We start from the raw sequence: 25,742 nt of genomic DNA on the forward strand, positions 1-25,742 counted from the left end.
CCCGCATGTGGGCGGACAGCGAGGACGACGATGACGACGAGGAAGAAGAAGATGAGGAGGAGGAAGATGATTCCTCCTCCTCCATTGGGTATCCTCCAACGAAGCGCTTCCGCAGCTGGGTGGATAGCGAGGATGATGATGATGACGAGGAGGAGGAGGAGGAAGCTCCAACCGACGGCTGGGGCAGCAGCGGCGAGGAGCTTCCCGGGAGCAGCGCCGACGACCTCGACGACGGCGACGATGAGGACAGCGACGACTAGTAGAGTAGGACTAGCAGTAGCAGTGCACTAGGCACTAGATCCCTCTTTTGAGAGCCATCGGCTCTTCTTGTAAAGTTGCTCCTTTGAATTAATGAGAATTGTTCTTCCAATTTCTCCTTTCATTAATCCAATTTCCATCCTCCCGCTTGCCACACCAAGACCGATAGTAACGAATCGGGCTATTATTGTTTTTCTCGACCGTGGCGTTTTGCGGTCCCGCGGCCGATGACTATTCATCGGCTAATTTGAGAAACCAGTCTCTTCCTTTTCTTGCAGCACCAGCCACGGTCCAAACCTCGTACCGGACGACGGCTTTTCCTTCCCAGTTCTTCCCCGAGAAGATCATGATGCGATGACGGCCGAGGTAACTCCAATCGGCTCTCAAAAACAGGGCACCTACCGGGCATGTTGCCCCCCGAGTCTCGGCCAAGGCAAAACGAGAGACGAGGATACGCAAATTAGCTGTATGGACCTGGGCTTGATCATGTCTGAGGGAGCTTCTTATGCAGAGCCAGCCGATTTGAACATAAATCGGCTTCTCAAAGCAGAGAGCCTTCAAGGTGAGCTGCCCCCCGAGCTTCTTCAGTTCTTGCCGGCTAGATCGGCTCCCCGAGCTTCTTCAGTTCTTGCCGGCTAGATCGTCTCCTTTCCTTTGGTGGATCTAATGCAATCCATCATTGATCTGATCTGCACGTCCAGGCTGCTCTTGGCATTGTTCTAGAAGAGAGGATCCGAGCCCTTAAACTACTCCATTGAGGAGTTCTTCCATTAAAATCTCCCTTCGTGCTCCATTGACCCTCTGATCATAACAGTTACATATCCTTAAGTCGATGTCTGCTGCATCGGCTGTGCTCGAAAATTTTCGAATTTTCAGAATTTTTTTTTACGGCCGACTTGTGCATCGGCCCCCATACTCCAATACCCATCGCCAAAGGATGAGCTATTTCTACTGCATATCCTCGTGTTTTATCCACCTGGGTGCCCCCCCGAGCCGATTCTGTCAAGAGAATTGATGGTATCGGCTCTGTTGGATAACATGTCGAACCCAGACAAAATGGATGGTGAGGATAATTTTGGCCGATTGCTGGAATCGGCCTCCATGTTGCTTGTTCGATGAAGGTTTGTAATGTCCCTTCATAAATTTTTGGGGCCGATCACAAGGATCAGCCTCGCCACGTTTGCTCATTGACGTGTTCTTGCTACTCGTTCAGGCCGGTAGATAAAACCAGCCCAATCTCTGACTTTATCATGTTGGTGCGCTTGTCTGTCGCCCACCTTGAGTGCATCGTGTGATCGTGGAGCGCTAAGCTTTGTCGGAAGAACGAGCACCATGTTTGTGCCGACCGATGTTTCATCATCGGCTTTCCTTTGCTTGGGGCGCCACTCCATTTTCCGTGGGCGACCCTCTTCATCCAGGGTTCGCCGAACCTTCGCAGCACGAATCGGGCCTTGCCTTCCTCAATGTATGCAAGTATAACCTCTCGGCTTCTTCCGGGCCGCGCAATCGTTGAACCACTGCGTTTCGGGAACGACCGAGTCCATCGGGGCACCACCTTGGCCGGTGATACACGTCTTCCGCTTCTCCCTCGTCTTCCGAATCTTCGAGATCTTTCAACCGAGGGGACTCAGCTCGTTTGCTCGTGGCGGGAGAGGTCCTAAGCGCTCGAACACGGACACGTTGGCTGCCTCCTTCTTCTTCCGGTTGCATTTCGGGCAATTGCCGATTGTTGGCAATCGGCTCATTCCTGAATCCCAGCAGTTGCTCGAAGAAGGGACAATCCCGGTCTCTGTCCTCGTCGTCTTGCTCCCTTGCCTTTTCCTTGGCACAACGCTCGTGCTCCTCCTCATCGCGATTATGCCGACGATGTCTTCGGCTTCTCTAGCCGGACGATCTCTTTCATCATCATCGCCGGACCGTCGGCGTTGGTCGTGCCGACTCACATACTTGCCGAGGAGGTGATCGAGAGAGGTCGCCGATATCTTATGTTCTTCACTTCTCCCTCCGTGACGTAACGCTTTCCGTCTTGGCGGAGCCGATCGCGTGGAGCGGCTTCCTCTCGTATCTTTGCTATGAGAGCAGCTGCCCTCATCTCCATCCTTGCCAGCGTGGTGTCCAAGATCTACCATGTTGATATTGCACAGGAAACCCGGCTGGCACCCTCCATGGCAAGTATACTCCACCATGTTTACGGCGGGGAAGGGGTGTGTGTCGACCTTCATGGCGTATTGGTTGAAAATCAACCGTCCATTTTCTATCGCCATTTGGATCTGCTGCCGCCACACCCTGCAGTCGTTGGTAGTGTGGGAGAACGTGTTATGCCATTTGCAGTATGGCCTTCCGTTCAGCTCTTGCACCGTGGGGAACTTGTGGCCTTCGGGTACCTTTATATGCTTCTCCGTGAGTAAGAGATCAAAAATCTGCTCAGTTTTGGTCACGTCGAAGTCGAACCCTTTTGGAGGGCCTTGTGGCTTCACCCATTTGCGGGTCACGGGCCTCGTCGCTCGAGTCCATTCAGCCACCGCTATCTCCCGATCTCCCGCAAGCACCTTCATCCTCGTCCGCCTCAACCAGGGTCACCGCACGCTTGAATTTATCCCGGTAAACATCCGGGTGGCGCTGTTCATATGCTGACAGCCTTCGCACCATGTGCGCCAGCGAAGGGTAGTCCGCTTGGGAGGCCACGTCCTTGATTGATGATGAGAGACCCACCACCGCCAACTCGACTCGCTTCTTTTTCACTTATATGAGCCGAAAAGCATCGGTTCCTAATGGTCCCGAAGCGCCGGACGTATTCTCGCCACTCGTCTCCCCGCGCTTCGTCGTACTTGCGCTAGATCGGCAATACCAACATCGGAAGCTTCGAGTGATACTCGCTCATGGAACTGCTCTTCCAACTCGCTTCCAAGTCCGGATGGAGTTCGGTGGTAGCGATGTGTACCACCCGAAAGCCGATCCTGTGAGGGACCGTGCGAAGAACCTCACGCGCAACTCGTCCGACGCCGAGATCGTGCCCGGCTGTGCCAAATATCGGCTCACATGCTCGATGGAGCTGGACCCACCCGATCCGCTAAACTTCGTGAAGTCCGGGAGCCGATATTTGGGTGGCAGCGGGATCGGTTCGTAGTTGTTGGGGTACGGCTTGGTGTAGCCGAACGCCTTCCTTTTCGGCATCATACCGAACTGATCTTTCAGAATTGCACAAATCTGATTCGCTGTGATGGCTGAAGGTGTCGAACCCTGAAGATTCGCCGGGGTGGCATACTTAACTAGCCATGTTGCTTTTCCGGTTCTAAGCCAACTGCAGGAGCTGGGCTTTGGAGGTTTGTCGGGGTGGCGTACTTAGCCAGCCATGATTGCTTCTCAGGATCGGCTCCTGACGTTCCTCCCCGCCGTTCCGCAGGCCCTCGATATTGCCGCCTCGGTTCGAGAGTGCCCGGGCGTTGCGGTCCGGTACGTATGCGCACGCGTATCCGTGCGGGATCTCCTTGGGTGCCTCGGGTAGGAATTGGTAGTCACTAGGATCACCACCAACCTTGTAGACGACGTATGCCGATGAGTTCGGCAGCTCCGGTGCTGCCCATGCGAACGGCCGGGGCCGGAGCGGCATCTCTCCCTTGAAAGTCCCCGCAGCTGGTCCCGATGGAGAATACCGGTGGCTCATGATTTCCTTGACGACGCGCAGGCGACACGCTCCAAGGTATTCACCGAGGCTCTCGCAGTGGCGGTGCAGCGAATGAGCCACCATGTAGTTGATTTCCTGCCGCAGCCGACCCGGTGCGTTATTCCGACGGGGCGGAAAGGTCCACTCCATCGAGTGCGCCTTCAGGTGTGAAACCCTTCCACCCGACGCCATGGGAGCGGGTTCGGTGGAAGGAGCCGATGAGTTCGGCTTCAAGGGTTGCCTTGATCTCGTCATGTTTCTTCTTGAGCTCATCGAGCGGATCCTCGTACGTGACCGGAGTGTCTTCCGCCATCTCGGATGTAGATGGCGATGTTGTGGATGTCGAAGGCTGTCCCACCCGGCGTGCCGAGAATGTGTTGACGTCGAAACCCCCGGCGGGCGAGACGGGCAACACCGTAGAGCCGGGAACAACTAGGGCCGCGGCTGGCCCCGGTCCCTCGGAGCGACGGCCCGCAAAGCCTCCCGGTCGCACGCGCCGATGTTTATCACAAGGGCGTGCCACCCGACCTATACCTGGTCGGAAGGTGTGGATGATGCCTCGCTTAGTTTCCTGCGGGGCACACACGTAAACGTTAAATACGAGCCTCGATCGGCTCTCGGGTTATCCCGTGAATCGGCTCAAAGAGCCGATCCACCCATGATTCGGACGGGGTGTCCGAATATATGGTGGTCCTCGCTTGATCAAGGTAAAGCTAATGAGATCTACAACGATTTAGGGTTTTCACCGCATAATCGGATCGTCCTACTCCGAGTTGGGCCTCGCGGCCACGCACGGTGATCGTAAGCCGATCCTAAACAAGGCCTAAAAACCAACACGAGGTTGATCCCCGAACATCCCGCTTAGGGCCAACGAACGACACCCTACGTGCCGCTGGATCCTCCCCCTTTGTAAGGCGTAACTATTGCGGATATTAAACTAATCCTTGTAGAACAAGAAGCAATCGTAACGGATCGGATCTACTAAACTATGATCAAGCGGGGTGCCGCCCCTACACCTAAGATAGGTGTAAGGGCGGCTAGACATGCAAGGGTTGCACTACGATAGCATGTAATAAGAAGAACAATGCTAACCCTAACATGTCTAAGATAACTACGTTGCTCGCCATCAAAAAGGCTTCAGTACGAGCAACGCATGAACAACGTGATAGGCATTACGCTGCCTTGCGATCTAGGCAGCATGGTGCTTACCGGTAGAAACCCTCGAGACGAAGGAGTTGGCGATGCGCCGAGATTTGTTTGTGGTTGAACGTTGGTTGTTGTTTATTCCATAAACCCTAGATACATATTTATAGTCCAGGGGACTTTCTAATGTGGGCGTGCACTAAACCGTGCACGGGTAAAACTCTAACTTTTAATCTAGATACAATCTACTATAATTAAAGATACACGGGCAAACAAGCCCAACTTCTCCGTGCAAGGCCGCTTCAGAGATCTTCCACGTGTAATCTTCTAAGCCCATCCTGATCGCGGCCCACCTCCTGATTTGGCCAAAATCTGGTGATAACAGTTCTAACTATCGGAGTCCGACTCGGATTCGCCGGTGTGGTAATGCCTGCGGCAGGCCGTGTCGTCGAAGACCTTGACGACCATCTCAGCGTCTCCCTCGTAGAGGAAGGTGAGCTGGCAGCCGGGCTCGAGCGCCAGGTCACGGGCGAACTTGCCCCACCCGGTGTGCAAGTACATCTTGCCCTGCCCGTCGAACAGGACCTCCACGGCCCAGCGGCAGAAGTTGCAGCTGGCCTCCCGTAGCTGCAAATGCGCCGGCTCGACGTCATCGACGAACTAAGCGAATTTGCCTTGTTCACGGACCTTTTCTCCTCCGGCAGCTTTTCTTTCGATCTTGGACCGAGCCTTCCCAGATGGTGTCGCTAGCTGGTCTCCGTCGCATCGACGGAGTGATGGGGAGCTGTGGCCACTCTCGAGCTCTCGATGTGTCGGCGTGCCGACCTGTCTGCTGATATGATGCCCCTTTGCCTGACCTTAATTCCACTTTTCGAAGATCCTCTAGTGACAGACGCTTTACCCAGCTCCTATGCTGCTGTGTGGGGCTATTTTTAAAGACAAAACTACTCCCGGGTACAAGAATGTCTGCTTCTTTTCTGCTGGAAAAAGCTTGCATCCAAGTAGGCATGGATCTAGATCAGGCCACAAACACGAGGTTCATTCGAGTTATGAATTTCGCAAGGTCCATCGGGATGCCAGAGAATCCATGAGCAACGAATTTGACATAGGTATTCAGGGACTGATTGTGAAACACTAGCATCGTCTAAAACCACCAATAACACATAACTTCTGACAAATACAAAATACCCCAAAAATATATAAAAAATATTGAAAATTCCGCATTAGTATTTCTGTTAACATTTGGCAATCTTATTGGAATCACAATGCAAACATTTCAGAGTGAGCGGCAAAGCAGGTACGGTTACACTAAGAAGTCGTTTGGAAGCTAGGTTTTCATTTCATTTGTAGCATTTTGAAATGAATACATGTATTCATTTCATTTACATTGTAATTCCAGAAATGGACACTTGTTTGGTTGCCACAGGAATTGTAAATGACAGTAGAATTCAATATTGAATTTGTTTGGTTGCCACAGGAATTATGAATGACAGGTTTCAGCTCGGAATTGTGATTACACATGGCATCATTTTGCTGGATTTTCTAAATAAAATAATGGCCCAATTCTGTGGCAACCAAACAGCACACCTATAGAATTTTAAAATGAATTCCAGAATTCCAGGCTCAAATGATGGATACCAAGCGACCTCTAAGAGAAGAGATACATCTGTTGACTATCAGGCATGTCATGGATTTTAACGTGACTCAGAAGCTCAGGCAGAATGTGTGAACCGGCTCCCCTAACACGCTGCTCTGGCGGTGATTACTGGGATGCATTTGGACTGTCCCGCCCCACTTGAACCCTTACCGACGATTCATAAATCTGCCTTGAAAAGATGAAAAATTAATATCTAATGACCTGCAGATACATACCTCGATTGCTCTAGCTTTTAGGTGAGAGGTCATCCTCAGCTAAGTTTCTTCCAAGAAAAATCGCTATTGTGCCCTGAAGCTGGACATGAGAAAGGCTTATGATAGATGAGTGGCAATATCTGGAGGCGGTCATGATCAAGCTGGGTTTCCATAAACTATGAGTGCAGATGTACGAGACTAGTCACTTCAATGTCCTCCCAAGTTTTGTTTAATGGAGGAAAGTTGCGACAGTTTACTCCCTCAAGAGGGGTACGGGGATCCTATATCCCCGTATTTGTTTTTGTTAGCAGCAGAGAGCCTCTCGTTCCTTCTTAAACATCACAGTTTAGAATCAGAACTTCATGGATTAATGGTGGCTCCGTCGACCCCGACGATTAGTCACCTCCTTTTTGCAGATCACAGCTTGTTGCTTTTTAAGGCGGATACGGAGAGTGCGGGGAAGGTCCAAGCTTTATTGGATTGGTATTGTATGGCCTCGGGCCAACGGATTAATCGGGATAAATCATCCATCTTCTTTAGCAAGGGATGCGCAAGCTTAGTAAAGGAGGGGGTCAAGGCCGCTCTCGATGTCCACTGTGAGACTCTAAACGAGAAATACCTAGGGATGCCATCGGACGTTGGAAGATCCAAGAGCGGGGCTTTTAAATACATCAAAGATAGTATTTGGAGAAGGATCTAGGGATGGTTAGAAAAGCTACTCTCGGCGGGCGCAAGGATGTTCTTATTAAGTCAAGGCAGGCGAAAATCATGCTCCGACCCTGGTCATGGCAGGCGATGGCGACGTTACGCGTCGTTATCTTCTTGAAGCCATCGCCGTCGCAACCTGCATCTAATCACTCGTGTTGCTCCGGGGGAAACTCTAGATCTGGGTCTCTCGGATCGGACGATGGCGGCGCTATCTGCGTAGTTTTACCTCTTGGGGCTTCTTTTTTTGAACAGCTGCTGGATGTTGGCAGATGTTGGTGGAGTGGTATTTATCTACCGCATTGTTGGCGCTGAGTCTCGGTGGCATGGTGCTACAGGGTATCGACGACGGATGCGGGATGATGTATGCGTGCAGGATGGTGGAGCCGTTTGGCGTCATGGTGGCATCGACGATAGGTCTTGCAAGGTTAATGCGATGATCTCTTTTGAATATGGAGTCGAGGAAGATGGCGGTAGCAACTTCTTTGGCGTGTGCGTTGGCGTGCGCTGAGAGTCTGTTTGACTGGATGTACTTCTCATCTGATTTGGTTTTTTGGTTGATGTGAGTTGGTGTATTGTCACCCCCTTCATCCCATTGTAAGTTTAGTAAGGTGGCTTCGAGGTTAATCTTTTGTACTGTTCTTGTAAGTTTTTGTACTGTTCTTGTAAGGTTTTGTGAATAATCCAATAAAAAAGCCCGTGCATCCTTTGGATGCAGAAGCTGGGTGATATTTCTCTATTTCAAAAAAAAATATATTTATACATACTTTCGTCATTAAATTAATGTATTTACCTTGTGAGTAAGGCTCAAGTAATCCTGACACTGGTGTTAAACAACATAAGTTAAGAGTGTCAAGCCGAGTCAAAACTTGTGACTAATCTGGGTTCAGCTGAATAGGCCACTCCAAAAATTGGTATTTTCGTATCTTTAAAAACTTTAAACAAAAAAATTCAACATAGAGAATGCACGGATGTACGTGCGTGCCAATTTTCATACCTAAATTTAGAAGTATACAGTTTAGAAATAAAAACTGTAAGTTTTATATGAACAGTCTAAAGCTGAAATTTCTATAACGTGTTCCAAAAATTCGTTTTACGCGACGCCGGTGCAACCAAGTCCAAGGTCCGGGGAATTTCGGCAAGCTGCCAAAACCCCCATCCTGCCGGCCCCACAAATCACGAAATTATCCCCCGTTTAGCCACACCGCTTGACAGCCAGCGACCGGCGACAGACTCGAAGCAGCGCCGGTGAATCCAATCGCTCGGCCGGCCGCGAGCAGCAGCGGCAGCGATGGAGCCGGAGGGCGTGCGGCACCGGACAGTGGAGGTGGCGCGCGGGGTGCGGCTGCACGTGGCGGAAGCGGGGCCCGAGGACGGCCCGGCGGTGCTGCTCGTTCACGGCTTCCCGGACCTCTGGTACGGCTGGCGCCACCAGATGGCCGCCCTGGCGGCCCGGGGCTTCCGCGCCGTCGCGCCCGACCTGCGCGGCTACGGAGACTCCGACGTCCCGCCCGCCAAGGACTCCTACTCCACCTTCCACCTCGTCGGCGACCTCGTCGCCCTCATCGCCGACCTCGGCCAGCCCCAGGTTTGACCCTCGGACCAGTTAGCCCTTCCATTTCCAGATCTCCTCGCACAGGCATGCTCCTTGCTAAGTTAGCTGACCTCTCTTGTTCGCTTGATCCCCGGCCTCGCGCGGCAGGTGTTCGTGGCGGGGCACGACTGGGGCGCCAACGTGGCGTGGCAGCTCTGCCTGCTCCGGCCAGACCTGGTGCGGGCGCTCGTCAACCTCAGCGTGGTGTACCACCCGCGTCGATCCGAAGGGACTACACTCCAGGCCATCAAGGCCTTTTGCGGGGAAGACCACTACATGTGCCGCTTCCAGGTGAAATCCCCTTCATCCTTCCTGCTTCAGATTGTGGCAGACAAAATCAGTGGTATAATGAGTTCTGTTCCTCTGTCCTGTCGACATTATTGTGCAATGGTTTGTTTTATTGTTCTCTGCGTACAATCGAATCGATTGGCAGTTGTAGGCATAATAATTTCATTATGTTAGGCAATTGTTTGCATGGTGCTTAACTTCTCTGATATTTGCTCCTTGCGAGTAAATTACAGAAAACTACCACATTTCGGGCTAGGTTAACAAGTCAGTACCAACTTTGCTAATTTTTGCAAAAACGTACCACTTCTGAGGCGAGGGGTTACAGATTGCACAAATGGGCAGTTGATCGCATTCTAACAGGGGCGGACCCACTATCAGGCGTCATGCCGGCAGACGGCCGTTGATCATCCGTTTGCTACTCAGCATTCCGACTGGTTAAGATCGAACATGGTCAACCTGCTAGCCTACAGAACTTGACTTTGGTGTCTTGGCTTGGTGTGGTGCTCATGGCCAGCTTGCACCAGGCACCACTAAACTGCGACAAGCTTCTCGAGTTTCTGAATCACTCCAGATTCTATATCACGGCCGCCAGCTGCGAGAAATGAGTGTACAGGGACGGGGATATGCTGGCGGCGTGACCGGGATGGTGCCGACAGCGGTGAACGCGGCGACCGCTGCCGTGGGCTTCCCGGGTCGGTGGAAGGCCATCGCGGTGAAGCTGGGCACGCGCCCAGCACGCCTGTCGGACCTGTCCAGCCACCCTTGTTTCGCTCGAAACGCACTCTGCCGCGAAATGCTGCAGTATGTAGCCGCCACCCTCGCCGACGCGTTGGAGCTCGGCGCGCGGCCGTCCGGCATCGCAAAGCTTCAGAGGCAGAGCGCGGTTGACACACTTGCAAGCAGGCTGGACATTAACTGCGTGTCTGATCCGGCGTGCTATCCGACGCCTCGACTCCTCCAGCGGCGGGCAAGACGGACGTGCTGGAGCTGCTCGCGCGGCGACAGATCAGGCACGGCGAGGCCAAGGCCCGAGCGATGAACGGGAAGCTCGACGCCCTGGATAAAGACGAGAAGAGCGTCGTCTCCGGCACTCAGCCACGCTAAGTCGCCGCGCTGGTGAAGATGGTCGCGGCGCCGACGACGGTGATATGCCAGCTCGCGGAATCGGGGGTGGCGTCTGCGACGCGCTGCTCGTGTTGGAGGGCGCGGTGCCGCCACTCATCCGGCTGGCCGAGTCGGGCAGCAGCCTCGTGGGCCGCGAGAAGGCCGTGCTCACGCTGCACCGCCTCTCCACGTCGCCCGACGTTGCCCGCGCCATTGCTGGCTACGACGGCGCCTGCCTGCTCATCGAGATCTGCCAGATGGGGGACTCTGTGTCCCAGTCCGCAACGACCGGCGCCCTCAAGAACCTTTCCGCGACGCTGGAGGCGCTGCACGCTGGAGGCGCTGCACGCGCTGACCCGTGCGTGTCATGGTGAGCCTGCTGGACTACGGCACGGTTCTCGGCTCCAAGGAGCATGCATGCCGCTGAAAAATAGCAACAAAGAGGCATGGCACGAGTAGTAAACGGACGACCAACGGCCGTCTGCTGACGTGGTGCCTGACAGTGGGCTCACCGCTCTTAGAATGCGATTAACTGTCTATTTGTGCAATCTGTAACTCGTTGCCCCAGAAGTGGTACGTTTTTGCAAAAATTAGTAAAGTTGGTACTGACTTGTTAACCTAGCCTGAAATGTGGTAGTTTTCTGTAATTTACTCGCTCCTTGCGGGCTGTTCTTGATGCTTCAGAAGGGATAGGGTTTGTGGTCGTTGCCTGTAGGAAACTAGATTATTCATAAGCAGCTTATTGATACTGTAAGCCATTGACTTCCGAACTCGTCCAAATAGCACACTGGAGAAATGGCTAATAAACAAAAAAAAAGTATTATTTGGTTGGCGGTTGAATACTTTTTTTCAGTAAGAAATTGAGTTATTGGTTCGATGGAAATCGGATACTTATCACTATTGTTTCTGAAGCCAAAAACTTATCGCTATCGCCTTTATGAGATACAGAGTGTGTAAGGATCCTAGTAAAAGCATTGTTTCTGGAAACATGCCATGTCTTTTGTCGAAGTTTCTTTGCTGCACACCTACACAGATGTCCTTATCTGGGTAAAACCTTGGTAACTTGAACTAGAGCTCTTGGTTGAATGGAGATCAGATACTTAGCATTGTCCTTTTGTCGAAGCCCAAAATTTAAGTTATCGAATTATCAAGATATTGTTTCTTTAGAGACACCATGTTCAACATTGAAGCTTTATTCGGGACAACTAGAAATATCTCTATCTTCGCTCTTAATTTTTCTTCGATCGTTAACGCCGTGACGGTGGTCAGTTCACTTCAGGTAACATACTAGTTGTAGGAATATAATAATTTTATTATGTTAGCTGATTGTTTTGCATGCTGCTTTTGTTCCTTGCGGGCTGTTATTGATGCTCGACAAGAGGTTTGATCTACGGCAGTTGAGAGGACTAAACTAGTTTTTTGGGAAACGACTAATTTATAGTGTCAGTCGTTGGCTTTGGGATTCCAGATAGAGTAAATGGCTAATAAACAAAAAATAGTATTATTTAATTGGAGCTTGAATAATATTTTCAGTAAGAAATGGAGTTATTGGTTTAATGGAACTCGAATACTTAGCATTGTTGATTTTTAAGCCAGAAATTAACAATCATATAGAGCATTGTTTCCTGAAAAATGCCAAGTTTTTTTGTTGAAGCGTTATTTACTGCACAACTACAGATGTCCTTACGAGGGTAAAAGCCTCGGTAACTTAAGTACTCTGTACCAAAGTTTTAATTAAGGAACTTGAGCTCTTGGTTAAATGGAACTCGGATACTTAGTATTGTCCTTTTGTCGAAACCCAAAGCTTAACTTATCACGTTATTGTTTCTTGAAGGACACCATGCTTTCCATTGAAGCTCTATTCGCTGCACAACTACACAGACCTTTATCTTCATTGCTATAAAGATTTGAAATGTTGATGCCGTGACGTTGGTCCAATCACTTTCAGGCCACATTTTTTTATATGACATAAACGAATTAGATGTGAGCAGATGTATATTTTAATCCATAGCAATGCACATAAATTGTGCTATTATCCCTCAGTATCAGGTAAAACATCTCGGTAACGAGCACCAAAATATCAGCAAACTTGAACACAATAGCATCTCTCTGCAGAGCTATAAAAAGCTAGCAATCTGTTGTATGACAGGGAGTAAATATAGCCTTAAAACCTTAAATAATTTTTGTCTGGGAATGTAATATTCTATCATGTAATCACGTGGCTCTTCCCTTTCGATTATATAATCTGAACCAATCTTATCTGCGGATTTAGGTTAAAAAGTATCTCCTAATGTGGAATCAGATTTTACCGTTTAATTGTTTTTTCTTGCGTAAAGTTTTCTTCTACAGCAAGATCACTTCAGATTTGGTTTGTCAGATACAGTTGCACATACTAATTACCAAATTATGCATGCAGGACCCTGGAATTGCTGAAGCTGAATTTGCTCTATACGACCATAGGCATAAGTTTAAGACGATCTTTGGAATGCGCAAACCAGATCCTATTATTCTATCCAAGGGCAGGACCTTCTTTGAGTCGCTTGATTCGGATGGCACTCTCCCTGCATGGTTGTCTGAAGAAGATATTTCCTACTACTCTGACAAATTTGAGAAGACAGGGTTTACAGGAGCGCTAAACTTCTACAGATGTATGGACTTGTATGTTGTCGATGCTCATTCTCGGTCTCTTGATTTTACAATATACCGCTTTATTTGTTGTCATTAGTCAGGAAAGTTAATTCTTTAGGATTTATAGGAAAGTTGTTTTTCTTAGGAGTTGCAGGAAAACTATTTGTTTTCAATGGAATAGTCATTTAAACTGGTCACTGATGTCTGTATGATTTAGATTGACATCATACGAAGGAGTTACCCGCAAAAAATGAATTAGTTACTTCTCAAAATTCTAAATGCTAACTGTAACCTATAAAGAAAAGAACCAAGTGGATAATCTGCCGAAATAGCTCTTTCCAGCAACTTTAAGTGGATAATCTGCCAAAGTAGCCGTTTGTGCCAATTTCAGTTCCAAAGTTCATGGTTGTAGGCATTAGGCAGAGTTAATGCAGGCATTGACGAGATATCACTTAACTTCTTTTGTGTTCATGCAGGAACTGGGAGCTCTCTGCACCATGGACTGGAGCCCCAATAAAAGTAGCGACCAAGTTCATGGTTGGGGACCTCGACGCCTTATACCACACACCAGGGGTGAAAGACTACATCCACAAGGGCGGCTTCAAGGCGAACGTGCCGAATCTGGAGGATGTGGTTATCTTGGAGGGAGTGGGGCACTTCCTGAACCAGGAGAAGCCTGCTGAGGTTTCAGAACACATTTGCGAGTTCTTTAGCAAGTTCTGATGATATAAGCACGGTCGCGGGAAGCCTAATTTAAGTAGAAGGGATGATGTTGCTATCGATTATGAAACAGTTATACTTATGGATAAACTCTAGCTCTTTTACTCGTCTTCTCAAGACACGCACTACTAACGTTTGATTTTTGGGGGCAATTTCCTAGCAGGAAAAATACATTCAAAGGCACCTGTAAAAATTTGATTTTTAGTGGCACTTTCTAATAATGCCTGCAATAATATGATTTTTAGAGACATTTTCTGATATTCACCGTAAACATGGCTTGTGTTTTTAAATTGGTTTTGCTAATTCTTAGTAAAGTGAGTTTTACCTTAGAATCTGCTGCTGTTGAATCGCGCCAAGATTCGTTTGGTTGTCTTCTACCTTGCACACACCAAGCGGGAGGGAGGGGGCGGGGGAACGTCCGCCGAGCTAGACCTGGTGATGGCACGGCTGGCCGTGGTGGAGACGGCGATAGCGAGGATGGATCTTAGGGTGCAGGTGCCGGCGCCGGTGAAGAAGGGGGTGTGGCTTAGAGGGATCGCCAGTGTGGCGATAGACCGGCGGAGGAGGAGATTTAACAGGGCGGGGCGTCGTGGCAGCGCGAGCCAGCAGGTCGGTGGTTTGATCGGTGGTGGTGGGGGCACACTGGCACTGGAAAAGGAGGTGACGACCCTACTGAACAATAAGTTAGGTCTCACTCTACTGAGCCCTTAGACCTACATCAAGGTCGACCTAGTTTTGACCTTAACGCGAGGTCAGTCCGACCATGTTAAACATACCGTTTCCGGCCGGACGAACTTTCCAGAAAAAGGCACGGCCTATGGGGCGCGCGGGGTGGAGGACTTCGCGCTCGCGATATTTCTACCTGGCCCCGGCTGGCCCACCTTTATTTGTATGTGCCCACGATAGCGACTACACTGAACCAAGTAAAACGAATGCATGCACGACTCAAACGACTGTTACATCCCAGCAAAAAAAAAGGGAGAAATAGATCATAAGAACACCCAGGATTTTTTTGTGAATAACACCCAGGAAATTAAAATCAATCTCCTTAACACCAATAAACTGGAACAAGCTACATCTCCAGGCGCCATGCTTCTCTGCAGTTGTAATCACCTGTAAGTTCACAATCTATCCATGTATCTAACAGTTCCATCCATTGCCTCTTTGCTCTTTCATCCAAAAAAAAAAAAAATGGGACGAATTCTGAACCAAAAATATGTTCCATCAGAAGTTCACACACAAAATATTATCGGTTCCATCATCTGTATAGTAGCTGCAACTTAACCTTCAATGCCTACATCTTTTGGTCAGATGTCAGATCTCATCCAGGAAAAATTATGGATGGAACTGGTAGAAAATAAATCACATGTATATTGATTAGAACATTGGATTCCATTTATTTTGGCCGGATGGAATCCAATGTAACAGGAGAATTACAATAGCAGGTTCCATCTAGGTAAGTTACATTGTACCGTTGATTTAACACTATAGAAAATTAATTGTTCCATCTAGGTAGGTTACATGTATCTGGGTGTAAATTGGATACATCCAGGGTAGGTTCTATCTAATGGAACATATTATTGGCTATTGTACTCTATGGTTAGATATACTTGGGTAGGTTCTATCTGATGGAAAATATTATTGGATACATTTGGGTAGGTTGCATGTACCTGGGTGTCAATTGGCTACATCCAGGTTAAGTGTATTTACCAAACATCCATTACCAGGAACAGATTAGCATGAAAAAACTTTCATGCACCTGGTAGGTTACATGTACCTATACTATACATCATATTGAGCTGCAAGTACAAGAAATACTACTAGTCTCATCCTACTTAGAAGCAATTACATGTAGTGAAGATCAGAGTGATTTCAGAACATGATAAACTGTAGTATTGTAAGCATGAAAATTATCTTTAAAAAGATACATCTATTAACTGTAGTGTCCCCAACTGCATAACGGCAGGTTATGTATTTTCAGAGCACGTAAAAGACCGAACTTTATTGTTGGTAGCATATTTTGTTTTTCATTACATCTAGGGGACTTTTGAGGGACAGAAATAGTAATCATTAGTAACATATTGGAACTCTGGTTCCGTCCAAGCAAGAAAATCATAGGAAGGCAAAACATGCACATAAAAAGAACAATCTGCAAGTTAATATTCACTTGCTAATTGGACATCACCAAGGTAGACAACTTCTTCATGTAACTGGAAAATAGATTGGACCCATGATGGTTTTTTGTTACTTTCATGTTGCATTATATGATGAGGATGAGTGTTCGCATTATCAAACTACTTGCTGCATTGCACCTCTTTTGAAGAAAGATCCTACCCAGTAGAAACATAAATCTGCAGTGTAAAAAAAGTGTGAACATCTATATATAAGTGAGATAAGTGGATAACTTGACACGAATTACATAAGACAAATAACTCGTCATTACTTTACATGGAACTTTTTTTTGGAGAAAAAGTAACTTTTTGTTCTATATTTCTAGGAACATTACACCTAGAAAAACTTGTCCATGTGTTACATCTACAGTTCAGAAAAATGCATACCTAAAAAGATTACACCTAGAGAAATTACGCAGTGTTACATCGACGGTTAAGAAAAATCGGATCAGTTATATTGACAATAAAGTAAGCTACCATCCCAAGTGAGTCACATCACGGCTATTTACTTTCCCCGGTGAGTTACATTGATGATAAAAATAAACTACCTTCCCAGGTTAGTTACATCACAATAAATTAAATAACACACAGGTGAGTTACGCTGCGGCAAATATTGCACTAACATCCCTGCGAGTTGCGCCGCAGTGAAAATTCAACCAACATCTACAAATAGCTTTAGTTCCTTCACTAGAATTACAAATTCCATACAAAACTTATTGTTCCAATGCATTTTTAAAAAAGTCTGTTGAAAAAGGGGAAATGAAGACGATCCTGGTCACGATGTTGACAGTAAAATAGACTAACATCCCGGTTATGATGTTGACGATAAAATAAAGTATCATCCCAGGTGAGTTACATCACGATAATTTAACAAACATCCAGGATAGTTACGTTGACAAATAAAATAAACTAACATCCTGGTCACTGGTCATTTACGTTGATGATAAAAATAAATCACCATCCCAGATAAGTTACGTTACGATAACATGAACTTAACTAACATTCCGGTGAGTTATGTTGCGATAAAAATTGCACTAACAGCCCGGTCAGTTACATCATGGTGAAAATTCAACCATCTCATGGGAACTGCGCCACACTAAATTTAACTACATCCAGTTATCTATCATCGACTTACATTCTGCGAACAGAAAAGAGATCAAATGAACTGCACCGCACTAAATTTAACTACATCCATGTGAACTGAGCCGCACTAAATTTAACTAGATCTAGTTGTCTATCATTGACTTCATTCTGCAAACAGAAAAAGTAACTGCTCGTCGCTAGGCCCTACTATTTTGCTATAAGCTACCGGTGAAGTCTGAAACTGCATCACCATCAGTCAACGCACCAGCAACAAGTCATCCCGACAGCCATCTCTCCAAGTCCTGCGACAAGTCATCCCGGCAGCCATCTCTCCAGGTCATGTAGCACCACCAGGTCACCACGATGCCGATGGACACTTCGCCGCCGCCGCGCTGTCTGACAACAACCGTCTGCTAGTGGATATCCATGGTGAAGGCTGATAGATCATGTAATAAGGTTGGACGTTCAGAGTTTAGTGGTGGTGTGTTACTAAGTGCGGTACGGACCTGCGCGTCGAGACCGGCTTGGGTGTAATCCAAATTCAGTTTCTTAATTAATACATAACCACTTTTCAAAAAGAAAGAAAAAGAAAAGAAACACGCAAAAACTAACTCTCCACTAGATGTGTTCCCTGTCAAGCTTATATGCCGCAAATGGCTGAGTAGGTCAATTGCAAGTCAATGCTTTTTAAGGCCGAGAGAAAATCTAAAGCAAAGTAAAGAGAATAGAAATTATCCAGCACGCCTCCTATTTTTAGACTGATGCAAGTTATGGGATTTTCAAAACCAATAGGTGAAAAATCTAAATTGCAGACAGGACACGACTGGTTGACATACAGGTGGTTCTAGACTCGGAGCGGTGTACGAGCGCCAGCGTCGTCGATTAGTTTGATCAGGCTGGCGGCGCTACTCCGTGGACTTCGGCTTCCACCACGAGCACGTCGGCAAACCGAGGAACTGAGGGAGACGTCGGTCACCGGGGCCTCGGCCTCCCCGTCTCGTGATTTTGGTCACTCCAGATGCTTCTTTCCTTTCTCTTTTTTGGGCAAACCATGCGCCGCCCCCGTTTTGTTACTACATTGGCTTGGGCCTTTGAAATTGTTGTCAATGTACTTGACCAAATCCAAGCTCTCTTTCTCCTGTTTGTTATGCTCCAGAGAAGGCACCTGTCAAGACAATGAAAGTACATAAGTGTGGATGAATAATAGAGAGATAATGGACTGCATCCTGAAACAATGTAGCATATTGTACACGTGAGACAGAATTGAGATGAACCACACCTTGTTCCTCGAGTAAACCTTCTCCTTGTACCAAACCGGCCAGTCTGCCAGATCGATCTCAACTATCTTGATCTTATACTCCAAACCCTGGACAAGAAACAGTCAATTTGGCTGCAAAAAAATCATTCAGTTTTTCTCAAAAGTATGAATGACATAATTCCTTGTAGTTCATGGCAATCCAGACATGTAAGCTATTTTTGATTCTTATGTGTAAAAACAACAAGAAATGCAAAATAAAAAGTGGGATACAACCATACCGGCGAACATAATGATATGAAATGTAACACACAAATTAACATCTAATGATCGGAAAACCACATGTACAACACTACCACCTATCATCGTCTATGTTACAACTAGTGTTCACTGGATACATCGGCTGAGAAGTTCCATTCTAGTATGACATGGGGCCTAAATATTGGCTCACCCTAAGCTCCCTAGGTAATCTATTTAGTGGGAAAAATATATTAGGTTACATCTAGAAAGCACATACAAACACAAAATGTACAGAGAAACACATGTTCATCAGCGGCAGAAATCTCTCCTAGCATGAATCGAAAAAAAACCACACAAATCTACTAGATCAAAAAGTTTTCAGTTAGATCGAAGATTACCTTACAGTGGATGTAGCCGGAGACGCGGCTGATTTAGCAGGAGGCGTGGGGATGTAGCCGGACAACGCGGGGAATTAGCTGTCGACGCGAGAAGGTAGCTGGAAACCGACCGCTGCCGCGGTGAGGTAGCCGCTGAAGCCGCCACGAGAACCCGGCCGCCGCCGGCATGAGGTAGCTGCGGACGCCGCCGCGAGGAAGCAACCTCTGCCACGATGTAGCAGCCGGCACGAGGAAGCAGCCGCCGGCATGAGGAAGCGGCCCCCGGCGAGAGGAAACAGCCGGTGCCGACGAATCTCTCCCCCGGTGCTGTGAATCGCCGGCGAGATCGAGCGAATCGACTAAAAGAGGAAACAACTCGTCCATAGGTAACAACTGGATAGGCTTCTGCGCGCTGGGGCCAAGAGAGTGAAACGCCCCGCTCGTGTCGGGTCGTCCGATCGCGATCGCGCGGCCATGAAACGTGACCTCGCTGTAACCCTTGGAACAAGGTCGACTGAGTAATAGAAATTGCGTTTCTTATCGTCATGTTTTCAAATTCATGCGATGCAAAGAAATTCAGAGAAGACAAAATTTCCCTCTCCGTTTCAGAAAAAAAAGTACAGTACTGTACATTTTTTTCCCTCTCGTTGTGGCAGTTGCCATCCACGCATCACAGTCGAGGGAAGCGCACGCGATGCCGACCGGTCCAACGAAGTCGCAAGCTCCAGGGAGTTTCGGCAACCTGCCAAAAACCCCAACCTGCCGGCCAACACAAACCACGGAATTATCGTCCACAGCCGGCGACCGGCGACGCACCCGAAGCAGCGCGCTCAGGCTCTCCCGTAAACATCCGGGATTCCGGGTTAATCCAATCCCTCGGCGGGCCGCGAGCAGCGATGGAGCCGGAGGGCGTGCGGCACCGGACGGTGGAGGTGGCGCGCGGTGTGCGGCTGCACGTGGCAGAGACGGGACCCGAGGATGGCCCGGCGGTGCTGCTCGTTCACGGCTTCCCGGACCTCTGGTACGGCTGGCGCCACCAGATGGCCGCCCTGGCGGCCCGTGGCTTCCGCGCCGTCGCGCCCGACCTGCGCGGCTACGGCGACTCCGACGTCCCGCCCGCCAAGGACTCCTACACCACCTTCCACCTCGTCGGCGACCTCGTCGCCCTCATCGCCGACCTCGGGCAGCCCCAGGTTTGACCCTCGGACCCGTTAGGCCTTCAATTCCCAAATTTCCTAGCGCAGGCTGTGCTCCTTGTTAACTTAACTGATCTCCGGCCTCCCGGCCTCCGGCTGCAGGTGTTCGTGGCGGGCCACGACTGGGGCGCCTACGTGGCGTGGCAGCTCTGCCTGCTCCGGCCAGACCTCGTGCGGGCGCTCGTCAACCTCAGCGTGGAGTACCACCCGCGCCGGTCCGAAGGGACTCCACTCCAGGCCATCAGGGCCCTTTGCGGGGAAGACCACTACATGTGCCGTTTCCAGGTGAAACTCCCTCATCCTTCCTGGTCGTGAACTCCTGATTGCGGCAGACAGAATCAATGGTATAATTTGTTGCGTTCCCCTGTCCTGTTGACATTATTTGGCACTGGTTTGTTTTACTGATCACTGCGGACAATTGAATTGATTGATAGTAATTATTCATAAGCAGCTAACTGATACTGTAAGCCATTGACATCGGAACTCCGGATAGAACACTGGCGTAATGGCTAAGAAACAAAAAAAGTAGTATTATTTGATTGGAGGTGGAATATTGTTTTTCAGTAAGAAATTGAGTTGTTTTTGTTGGTTCGATGGAAATCGGATACAGTACTTATCATTATCGTTTTTTAAGCCAGAAACTTAACGCTGTTGCATTTATGAGATACAGAGTGTGTAAGGAGCCTAGTAAAACCATTGTTTCTTGGAACATGCCATGATTTGTATCGAAGCTTTTTTTTCTACACATGCCTTTATCGGGGTAAAACCTTGGTAACTTGAACTAGAGCTCTTGGTTGAATGGAAATCAGATACTTAGCACTGTCTTTTTGTCGAAGCCCAAAATTTAACTTATCGCATTATCAATTTCTTGAAAGACCCCATGTTTTCCATTGAAGCTTTATTCGCTGAACTACTACGGAAATCTTTATCTTCACTCTTATAAAAATGTCGTTCGTTGACGCCATGAAAGTGGTCGGTTCATTTCAGGTAACATCATATAAACGCATCTGTGAGCAGATGTAGAGGATTTGTTCTTTAATTTATTTGAATCTGAAGCAGCACACAGAAATTGTGATAGTATCCCTAGGCATCAGGTAAAACATCTCGGTAACGAACACCAAAAGTTTCATTGAATTTGAACACAACATCTCTCTGCGGAGCTGTAAAAGCTAACAATCTGGTGTATTACAGCAGTACAGTTGGCCTTAAAACCTTTAAATGACTTTTGTCTTCGAATGTAATTGTCTATTATGTAATCACATGGCTTTTCCCTTTTGAGTATAGAACTTCAACAATTCTTACCTGCAGATTCAGGTTAGCTTGGAATCAAGATATTACTGTTTAATTAATTATTTATTTGGTCTCAGATATCGTTTTCCTTTTGCACCAGCATCTCTCAGGATTTGGTCTGTCAGAAACAGTTGCACATACTAATTACTAAATTATGCATGCAGGACCCTGGAGTTGCTGAAGCTGAATTTGCTCTATACGACCATAGATATAAGTTTAAGACGATCCTTGGAATGCGCAAGGCAGCTCCTATTATTCTATCCAAGGGCAAGACCTTCTTTGAGTCGCTTGATTCGGATGGTACCCTCCCTGCATGGTTGTCTGAAGAAGATATTTCCTACTACGCTGAAAAGTTTGAGAAGACAGGGTTTACAGGAGGGCTAAACTTCTACAGATGCCTGGACTTGTATGTCGTTGATGGCTCATTTTCATCGTCTTGATTTTACAAAATAATACTTTATTTATTGTTTTTAGTCAGGAAAGATTTGCCACTAGATTCCTTTCTTTTTAGGTTACAGACTTACTAAGGAAGAATCATGTCAACTGGTGACTCATGACTCATGAGTCATGTCTTTATCCTTTAGAATTCACATCATATGAGTGGGAGTTACCTCCTAAAATCCTAAGTTCTATATGTAAGTCTGTAATCTAAAAAGAAAGGAATCTAGTGGCAAATCTGCCAAAATTGTTTTGTTCATCAACTTTAAGCCAATATATGTATGTGTGAACCACATAACCGTTTCTGTCAATTTCAGTTCAAAAGTTCATTGGTGAAGGCATTGGTCAGAGTTAGCGCAAACATTCATGAGATACCCCCCAACTTCTTTTGTGTTCATGCAGGAATTGGGAGCTTTCTGCACCATGGACTGGAGCTCCAGTAAAAGTACCGACCAAGTTCATCGTTGGGGACCTGGACCTCACATACAACACACCGGGGGTGAAAGACTACATTCACAAGGGTGGCTTCAAGGCGAGCGTGCCGAATCTGGAGGATGTGGTTATCATGGATGGAGTGGGTCACTTCCTCAACCAGGAGAAGCCTAATGAGGTTTCAGAACACATTTGCGAGTTCTTTAGCAAGTTCTGAAGATATAAGCAACGTCTCAGGGAAGCCTAGTTGCTTCGGTGTGTTTATATGGTTATTATAATGTTATTAATGATGTCAACTATACATACCATGACATCTAAAAAAAACTATACATACCATGAAACTAAGCGAGAAGTATTATCTGAATAAATAAATTATGCGAACCTACCTGTGTATCTATATAGCATTTCTGAATATTTTCTGAGGAAACTGCAACATTCTGTTGGTGTGTGTTCTTTGTTTTCTTGCTTCAGTGTTGGGATGAATTCACCCCATGTAGATAGATATTCTGTACTAGTTCTGAAAGTGGGCTTGTGTGTTACAGTTCCCGTTTAGTTCAGCCGAAGCAGTTGTATGTGCCATTTAGTTCAATTCAACAATTGCCAATTAGTTCAGTTTCAAATTCAGTTAACAGCCGTGAATAGGTGACAGGTCTTGCACTACAGTCTGCCTTCACTTTGCAAATTTTGGCACTGCTGTTTGTGCTCAGTGACTCAGTAGAAGATGGCATCGCCGGATTCGCCATCCTCCTCTTGGGGACGCGGTCAGCAATTCAGCATGGGCAACGGCAGCGGCATCCTCTTTGTGGTCGCGGCCGTCATGGTCAACGTCGGTGGCTAGACAGCTCCGGCTCGCCGGCGCTAGAACCATTGCACGGCACGGAGGCAGAGGCGCGGATGCACGCCACCCGCATCCGAGCTTCGACTTCTGTTCGATTTGGTTTCTACTGCGCGCCAAATGGGGAATGGTATGGCTGCTGCAGGCCTGCAGTTGTTGCCTGCAACTGAATATACGCGTTGCCAATGCACTGACAGACTAACGACTACCCTGTAGATCTTGTGGTTTTCTTACCAGGGTTGCTTCCATTTTGCAGCAGACGGCCGCGAGATGAGCTGCTCGCCGCCGCCGGAGCCTGATCACCACCACCGCCTCCTCGCCACCCTCGCGCGCCACGGCCGCCTCGCCGCGGCCGCCACGCTCTTCTCCACCGCGGTCCGTACGACGCGCGCGCTCAACACCATCCTCGCCGCCCTCTGCTCCACACCGTCGCTCCTCCGCGTCGCCCCCTCCGTGCTCCTCCTCGCCGCCCCCACCGCCGCCCCGGACGCCGCCACCTTCCGCGTGCTCGCCTCCGCGCTCTGCCGCGCCCGCCGCCCCTCCGCCGCCGCCGACCTCCTGCGCTGCATGCCCCCGCTCCTCCTCGACCCGGACTCGCCGCTGTGCCGCGCCGTGCTCTCCTCCCTCTGCCGGTGCGCGCCGGCCCGGGACGCGGCGGCGTTCCTGGACGACATGCGCCGGTGGGGCGTGTCCCCCAGCGGCCTCGACCACCGCGCCGTCCTCCGCGCGCTCCTGCGGGACGGGATGGTCGCGGAGGCGTACGGGGTCGTCAGGGAGAAGATGGGCTCCGACGGCGTGGCCCCGGGTGTGGCCGACTTCGAGCTGGTGCTGCGCGCATTCAGCGAGAGCGGGCAGTTCGACGCCGTCGACGAGGCGTTCGACGAAATGCTCCTGCGCGGGCTCGTGCCGGGCGTCGCGGTGTACAACGTGTACGTCGCCGCGCTGTGCAGGAAAGGGGACCTGCCCGGCGCCCGCCTGATGGTGGGCTGCATGGAGCGCGCCGGGTGCCCGCCGGACGTCAGGACGTTCGGCGTCGTGGTCGCCGGGTGCGTGTCCGCCGGGGACGCGGCCGCGGCCAGGGACGTGGCGTCGGAGGCGGTGCGGCGCGGCCTGCGGTGGGACGCGCCGGCGTTCGCGGAGATGGTCGGCCTGCTCCGTGCGGACGGACACGTCGCGGCCGCGCACGGGCTGCTGCTGGAGGTGTTCCTGCATGGCGGGTGCAATGGAGTGGACGCCTCGGCGTTCGGGCAGCTGATATGTGCCAGCGACGACTGCTCGCCGAGCTTCTAGTGATTGCGGTGGCGGTCGACCGCCGATGCTGCAAGAGTCGGTCCGAAGGAAATTTCACATTTGAGGTCCATGTTTCGTTTCTTCTGTCCCGAATGTTTCAACGACGGATTGCTGCACTACATGGATGTGGGAAATATAAATACTTCATAGATTTGTGATTTGTTACTAATATATACTCCAGCATCAAATAGTGAACCATATAACAACACTAAATATTTTGGATAATATTTTTCGGCCTAAAATGAAAATTTGAACAAAACTGGGTTAACTCACTTCGTCCCTAGGTGTTTTTTTCCAGGTTTGCTATGTAAGAATTTTTTAAGTCTCAGCCATCTACAAAAAAGTGTTATAGTTGCACTTTTCTACTAAAAAAGAGCAATTGCACTTTTACACTTTTTAGAAAAGTGCAATTGCACTACTAGATGGAGTTGCATTTTTCTTTGAACTACAGTTGCAATTTTCTAAGTTGACTGAGACATACAAATTCTCAGTGGACTGAGACATAGACACACACTTTTGTTCTATATTAAAATATGAAGAAATTAAAGTGGTACTAGTATTATATTTGCCAAACTACTGGTGTCTACATTCACTCGTAGTCTCATGAAACCTTTTGTAACGAACCCATTTTAAAACTGGTCGTTTCCTAGCAGCAACAATAATTCTCTTTTTCTTTGAGAGAAATAGACATTGATTAATGCAAAGCTAAATAAAGAGCAACTCTAGAAAATTCTCTAAAAACTACTCTCTATAGGGCTTTAGAGGAGGTTCAGAGAAGGCTGCTAGAACACATTCCCTGGAATGACATTCTCTATATTTCGCCACCTTATGTTTCTATTCTCTATTGTTCTGAGCTAGCAAGAATGAAGCTGGAGTATTGCAGTTCAGCACCAAGGATGGTCAGTGCCGAAGTGAGGTCGACAACCATAGTGAGCCAGTGAGGTCAGGCTCATTGGTGGGAAAACCCCATTCAAAGGCATCTCAAAACCGCACGACTCAAACAAAACTGCACGATCCAAACGGTCCTGCCGCAATGCGTGGACATGAGGGCATCTCCAATGCTACTACCCAAACGGACACGTTTTCGCGTCCGATTTTGGCTGTTTGGGTCGGCCTCCGAAGACGTGGACAGACGAGAACGTCCGTGCCTTTTTTTATTCCCCAACGCACACTGAGACTC

The 25,742-nt window shown here is 48.5% G+C and overlaps 3 protein-coding genes and 1 long non-coding RNA gene across 4 annotated transcripts; 3 read left to right on the forward strand and 1 right to left on the reverse strand.

The window, feature by feature from the left end:
• Window positions 1-8,903: 8,903 nt before the first annotated feature.
• On the forward strand, window positions 8,904-14,205 carry LOC124660233 (epoxide hydrolase A-like). The gene is made up of 4 exons (XM_047198026.1): window positions 8,904-9,209; window positions 9,324-9,506; window positions 13,024-13,265; window positions 13,712-14,205. The coding sequence occupies exons 1-4, from the start codon at window positions 8,913-8,915 to the stop codon at window positions 13,956-13,958; spliced, it is 969 nt and encodes a 322-aa protein (XP_047053982.1). The 5' UTR covers window positions 8,904-8,912; the 3' UTR covers window positions 13,959-14,205.
• A 3,518-nt stretch (window positions 14,206-17,723) lies between these two features.
• LOC124660234 lies at window positions 17,724-19,244 on the reverse strand. The gene is made up of 3 exons (XR_006989823.1): window positions 19,103-19,244; window positions 18,489-18,575; window positions 17,724-18,374 (listed from the first exon to the last, which is right to left on the reverse strand). It is a non-coding gene; the product is annotated as an uncharacterized LOC124660234 (long non-coding RNA).
• Window positions 19,245-20,106: 862 nt separating this feature from the next.
• On the forward strand, window positions 20,107-22,864 carry LOC124660232 (epoxide hydrolase A-like). Its single transcript, XM_047198025.1, has 4 exons — window positions 20,107-20,274; window positions 20,380-20,562; window positions 21,732-21,973; window positions 22,408-22,864. Exons 1-4 carry the CDS (start codon window positions 20,122-20,124, stop codon window positions 22,652-22,654), a joined length of 825 nt encoding a protein of 274 aa, XP_047053981.1. The 5' UTR covers window positions 20,107-20,121; the 3' UTR covers window positions 22,655-22,864.
• A 678-nt stretch (window positions 22,865-23,542) lies between these two features.
• On the forward strand, window positions 23,543-24,562 carry LOC124663154 (pentatricopeptide repeat-containing protein At2g38420, mitochondrial-like). The gene has a single exon (XM_047200887.1). The coding sequence runs from the start codon at window positions 23,543-23,545 to the stop codon at window positions 24,560-24,562; it is 1,020 nt and encodes a 339-aa protein (XP_047056843.1).
• The last annotated feature ends 1,180 nt before the right edge of the window (window positions 24,563-25,742 follow it).

This window comes from Lolium rigidum, chromosome 6, assembly GCF_022539505.1.
Source record: "Lolium rigidum isolate FL_2022 chromosome 6, APGP_CSIRO_Lrig_0.1, whole genome shotgun sequence".
In the NCBI taxonomy this organism is placed as follows: domain Eukaryota; kingdom Viridiplantae; phylum Streptophyta; class Magnoliopsida; order Poales; family Poaceae; genus Lolium; species Lolium rigidum.

What these genes read in the sequence shown, in the direction of transcription:
- LOC124660233 (XM_047198026.1), top strand. Translation starts at nt 8,913, where the DNA reads ATGGAGCCGGAGGGCGTGCGGCACCGGACAGTGGAGGTGGCGCGCGGG. An exon ending in ACTACATGTGCCGCTTCCAG is followed by an intron (nt 9,507 to 13,023) that starts GTGAAATCCCCT and finishes TTATGCATGCAG; the next exon opens with GACCCTGGAATTGCTGAAGC. An exon ending in TTCTACAGATGTATGGACTT is followed by an intron (nt 13,266 to 13,711) that starts GTATGTTGTCGA and finishes GTGTTCATGCAG; the next exon opens with GAACTGGGAGCTCTCTGCAC.
- LOC124660232 (XM_047198025.1), top strand. Translation starts at nt 20,122, where the DNA reads ATGGCCGCCCTGGCGGCCCGTGGCTTCCGCGCCGTCGCGCCCGACCTG. An exon ending in ACTACATGTGCCGTTTCCAG is followed by an intron (nt 20,563 to 21,731) that starts GTGAAACTCCCT and finishes TTATGCATGCAG; the next exon opens with GACCCTGGAGTTGCTGAAGC. An exon ending in TTCTACAGATGCCTGGACTT is followed by an intron (nt 21,974 to 22,407) that starts GTATGTCGTTGA and finishes GTGTTCATGCAG; the next exon opens with GAATTGGGAGCTTTCTGCAC.
- LOC124663154 (XM_047200887.1), top strand. Translation starts at nt 23,543, where the DNA reads ATGAGCTGCTCGCCGCCGCCGGAGCCTGATCACCACCACCGCCTCCTC.